Genomic DNA, 4,894 nt, shown 5'->3' with positions numbered 1-4,894 from the left:
CCCCCCCAAAACGGCTCCCAGGATCTTGTCCAGCCCCTCCACGAGCTGCTTGAAGGTGGGACGCTGCGAGGGCACGGCATGCCAGCACTCCCGCATCAGCATGTACCTGGCAGGGAGTGCGGGAGGGGGTGTTAGCAGGGTCTCATCGTGCCCCTGCCTGCCCCCCGCCCTGCCGGTACTCACAGCTCGTGGGTGCAGTTGGACGGGCGGTCCATGCGGTGCCCCTCTTTCAGCAGCTTGAAGAGCTCCTCGACAGGGATGCCAGGGTAGGGGGAACCCCCCAGTGTGAAAATCTCCCACATCAGGATCCCAAAGGACCACCTGGAATTACATGTGGCAAAGAGGGGGTCGATCACATCCTAGAACCCTCCCCAGGCAGGCAGGGCCATGGCTGTGCCCCACCACATCCTGCTCTGCTGTGGTGGCATCACCCCCAGGGTAGATGTGCCCCTCTGCTGCTGTCGTCACAGGGTACCCGTCCGACACATGGACACCCTCCAGTACACGCATAACCCCACAGCACTGGCTCATCCCACACCAACAGCACCCTCGTCTGACACCTGACCGCACCTTCAGCCCCAGGACTCACACATCGCTCTGGTGGGTGTAGACACGGTCGAATAGAGCCTCAGGTGCCATCCACTTCACTGGCAGGCGCTTCACTGGCAGGCGACCCTATGGGAACAAACCATCTGCTCAGCCCCAACCAGGTGTTCCTGTCCCCTGCTGCCCCCCTCCCAGGCCCTCCACTCACATTGCTGGTTTTCTTGTAGTAGTCAATGTCGTGGACATCCCTGGCCAAGCCAAAGTCGGCAATCTTCATCACGCTCTCTGCCGTGACCAGCACGTTGCGGGCAGCCAGGTCACGGTGGATACACTGCAGAGGGGGACGCATTGCCCGCAGGGATTGTGAGACAGTGGCTCCAGCTCTGTTCCCTCCCCACACCAGTAGCCACCCTCCCATGCACCCCCTGGCACCCCAGGAGCCTTGGGGTCACTCCCACACCGGGCTGGCTGTGATGAAAGGCACAGCAGAAAGGGACACCCAGGAGGTGGGTCAGGCTTTAAGCCCTATATTTTTTGGGAGATAATGCCCTGAGCTTTGCCAGATGTGGCTGGGAGGTTCTGGACAGCCCAGGGTAAAGGCCTGAGCTCCCTCTCCCCATTCAGAGAGGGGACAGTGAGGGGACAGCTCCTCCATTGCCTCCTTGCCCATCCTGAGCAATTCTGAGCACAAGCAGCCCATACAGGCTGTGTCAGCCTTACCCGTTTGGACTCCAGGTACTCCATACCACGGGCCACTTGGTAGACGCAGGAGACGAGGTCCTTGAAGGAGAGCTGCTCCTCAGGCATCGCCACAACGTCGAAAGCGTAGTCGGGTGTCAGGGGGCGGCGGGCGCGGAGGTACTCGCGCAGGTTGCCCTTTGCAGCAAACTCCACGATCACGTACAGCGGGCCTAGGAACAGCGTCCGCTCCGCTCATCTCCTGTCCTGCCCCCTCCCAACCCAGTGTCCCACCTGCCACTGTCCCCAGCAGCCCTCATCCTGCTCCATGCCCATGCCCTGCCCACACAGCTCCCTCACCATCCTGTGTGCAGACTCCCAGGAGGTTGATGATGTTTTTGTGCTTGTCCATGAGTTTCATCATCTCCATCTCAGATATGAGGTCAGCCAGGTCCTTAATTGTCTGGGGAAGGAGTGTCGTGTCAATGTGCCAGCTGCGGTGGCACCACAGCCTGGCACTGGTGACACCTCTGCGCCTGGGACAGCGGCACAGGAGCCATTACCTTTCAGCATTTTGACAGCCACGGTGACAGCTCTGTCTGGCCGGTCTCTGTCGATGCCGTAAGCCTCTGCTCGCACCACCTGGCCAAAGCATCCTTCCCCCAGGGGTTTGCCCAGCACCAGCCTGGCAGAGACGGGCAGAACTGTGAGGGACCACAGCGACGGCCCCACTGCCCACCACCCCATGGCTGGATCCCGAGAGGTGGAGGCAGTGTGGCTGCCTTTGCCAAGACCCAGAGCCGCGGGCTATGGCGGTGCGGAGGTACCCGGGGGTGGCCGGAGATGTCCCCATCCAGCATCCGCAGGCTGCTGCTCCCAAGGGGAGAGCAGCCCCCACTTCCATGGAAACGTACTTGTCTCGGGGGAACTCCCACTTGGCGTCGAGGGGCAGGTCCAGCTCCATAACCCCAGCCAGCATCGGGGCGCAGCTGGAGGAGAGACGGGTGACGCGCATCAGGGACGTGCTGGATTTCCCGGAGGAGCTGGAGTCCAGGGAGAACTGCAGAAAGAGCCCAAGGGACCTCAGCCATCTCTCCCTGTGCTTTGGGGCTGAACAGAGACCCAACAGTGCTCCAGAAAGACCCTTGGAGACACCCTCACTTGGAGCAACAGGGTGAGGGAGCTGCAGGAGGCAGTGAGGAGGGCAGCCACAAGGCCATCAGCAGCATAAGGTGTGACAGGGGCAGGTGGCACTAGTGGATCCACCAATGTCCTTCCACACTCCTAGGGCTCTACGTCGGCACCCACCTGTCGGATGAGTGGGAATTTGGAGAGCTTGTGCACGGCCATCGGCTCCAGGGGCTGCTTGCTCGACTGAGTCTGCATCCGGCACAGAACCACGATGATGACAGCCATGGCCACGGCCAGCGAGCCCGAGGTGTAGATGATGATGTCCGTGTACTTGGCCTCGGGGACTTCAGCTTCCCGCACCAGCTCCTCTTCTGGGGAGAGTGAACGAGTTGGCCTAAGCCATGGGCCCTGCATGTTGGGAGTCCCAGCTCCCACCAGGGCCTCCACCCCTACCTGGCAGGACGGTGAGCCAGGCAGACTGGTAGGAGAGGCCGATGGAGTTCCCCGCCAGGCAGGTGTACTCGCCAGCATCCTCCATGGAGACATTGCGCAGGTATAGCACCTCCACCTCGGAGCTGTTGATGTCTGCAGTCTGCCAGAGAGAAGGATGGATGGTCAGCACCCTTCCTCCTCAGGTGTACACACTCTCGCACCACTTTAGAGGCATTTGGGTGCTTCCAGCTCCTATTACCTTGAGCACTTGCACATAGGGGACCCCATCAGGACCATAGCTGCTGCCATTCACCTCGATGTGTTTCAGCCACTGGATGTGAGGCTGGGCATCACTGTAGACCTTGCAGAAGAACTCCACATCACTGCCCACCAGAGCCGTGGTTTCGGGCAGCCCAGCCTGCAAGATGGGCCTGTGCGGGGACCTCTCTGCACAAAGAAGAGCATGGCAGTGTCACTGACACAGTGGTCCTGAGCAGAGGTTCCTCTCTCCCATCCTCTCCATGCACTGCGAAGCCCCTCTCTGGGCCTACAGCAGATCAGCGCAACCCAAGCCTGGTCTCCACTCCTACGTGCAATGTGTGCCCCACCTTGCGTGCGAGGGACATGCAGGCTGCACCAGCAGAGCAGACACAAACGGAGGGTCCTACACCTCCCTCCCCATGCCCTTGACCCCTCTGCTAGGCACAGGGGAAGCAGGGGGCCAGGACCAGCGCCAAGGAGCCCTCACCCAGCACGTCCAGGAGGTAGCTGTAGCGGATGCTGCCAAACCTGTTCTCCACCAGGCAGGTGTAGTTGCCACGGTCGGAGGGCACCACGCTCTCCATCACCAGGCTCCAGTGCTGGTGCCGGAGCTGCAAAGCAGGGAGGGAAGGTGGCGAGGTGTGATGGGGAGGCTGGACCTCAGGAGAGGGGGCAGCAGTGGGGGGACCTGGCCCTTACCCGAATGCCTCCGATGCGGTGCTCCCCCCGGAACTCGCGCCCGTTCTTGAACCAGCGGATGCTGGGGCTGGGACTGCCTGAGGCCGGGCAGCGAAACTTCACTGTGTTCCCTGCAGGGACTGCGTACAGCTTCTTGTCCATCCGGTGCGGGTGAGTCCAGTAAGGAGCTGGGGAGACGCAGGACATACAGTGGGAGGGGGCCAAGGGTCAGTGTGGAGCCTGCCAGAGCTGCCTCCAGTCGCTCCTGCTGTGAGCAGCAGGCAGAGGTGCCCCACGCTCCTGCGCCTGCTCCAGCTGCCCTCTCCTGCCCCCGAGTGGCACCAACCTCTGTGCATGTAGACAGGCTCCTCGCTTTGGCCTCCGTGGGGACTGTCTCCATCACTGTCTTCATCATCATCACCTGACGCCAGCGAGTCTGCAAAGGAAAATGGGTTGAGAGGAAAATCCCTGCCTGCAGAGTCAGGTGGGTAGTGGCTGCCTTGCTGCCCAGGTGTGGAGCCAGGCACTGCCAGGCCTCCTACCCACAACAGAGATGGTGAAGTTGTGCAGGATCTCCCCAGTTCCCCATGCCCGGCACACATAGAGCCCTGCATCCTCATAGGCAACCTCTGAGATCTCCAGCAGGCTCTGCTGGAGACTGATGCGACCCCTCGGTGCCAGTGGCCGGGACTCCTTGTACCAGATCACACTGGCACCGCTCTGGTTGGCAGCACAGTACAGCTTCAACCTGTTGCCTGGGTCCAGCAGGAGGTGTTCCTCTTCTAGCTCCAGCAATGGGCTCTTGAATAGCTCTGGAGAGATGCTGTGAGTGCCCACTCATGGTCACTCCTCTCCGATGGTAGGACTCCACCACACACCCGCCCTAGTGTGGTGCAGCCCAGTGTGGTGTCTGGCTCTGCCGCGCCAGAGGCGGGTGAAGGCTGGACTCTGCCCTGGGGCACAGGGACACAGCTTCCCCAGTGGCATGTTCCCATCCAAGGCCATGCATGCCACTGTTCTTCCACAGAGGCCACTCCCAGCAGGTACTCAAGCCCATCCTGCCTCACCAAACGAGGGCACCAAACCGTCCCAGCCACTCGCTGTCAGACCTCCACAGCCCCAAGCACAGTGTCAGCCCCAAGCACAGCCGAGACCCCCCAAGCCCAGC

General features: G+C 61.5%; 1 protein-coding gene across 1 annotated transcript in view; it reads right to left on the bottom strand.

Moving 5' to 3' along the window:
• The window catches only part of FGFR4 (fibroblast growth factor receptor 4), a gene marked incomplete at its 5' end in the record, with an annotated part of 4,799 nt that extends 250 nt beyond the window's left edge, over nucleotides 1-4,549 (bottom strand). The window contains 15 exon segments of the mRNA XM_009867278.1: nucleotides 13-106; nucleotides 184-321; nucleotides 590-675; nucleotides 755-877; nucleotides 1,267-1,457; nucleotides 1,585-1,687; nucleotides 1,768-1,909; nucleotides 2,139-2,284; nucleotides 2,533-2,726; nucleotides 2,809-2,947; nucleotides 3,047-3,234; nucleotides 3,536-3,659; nucleotides 3,748-3,914; nucleotides 4,073-4,162; nucleotides 4,269-4,549. Coding sequence (XP_009865580.1) covers nucleotides 13-106; nucleotides 184-321; nucleotides 590-675; nucleotides 755-877; nucleotides 1,267-1,457; nucleotides 1,585-1,687; nucleotides 1,768-1,909; nucleotides 2,139-2,284; nucleotides 2,533-2,726; nucleotides 2,809-2,947; nucleotides 3,047-3,234; nucleotides 3,536-3,659; nucleotides 3,748-3,914; nucleotides 4,073-4,162; nucleotides 4,269-4,549 — 2,206 coding nt within the window.
• Between the last annotated feature and the right edge of the window lie 345 nt (nucleotides 4,550-4,894).

The sequence above is a fragment of the Apaloderma vittatum genome, unplaced genomic scaffold, assembly GCF_000703405.1.
Source record: "Apaloderma vittatum isolate BGI_N311 unplaced genomic scaffold, ASM70340v1 scaffold24780, whole genome shotgun sequence".
Classification (NCBI taxonomy): domain Eukaryota; kingdom Metazoa; phylum Chordata; class Aves; order Trogoniformes; family Trogonidae; genus Apaloderma; species Apaloderma vittatum.
Note: the sequence above shows the minus strand (reverse complement) of the source record. Positions and strands in the feature narration are given on the sequence as shown.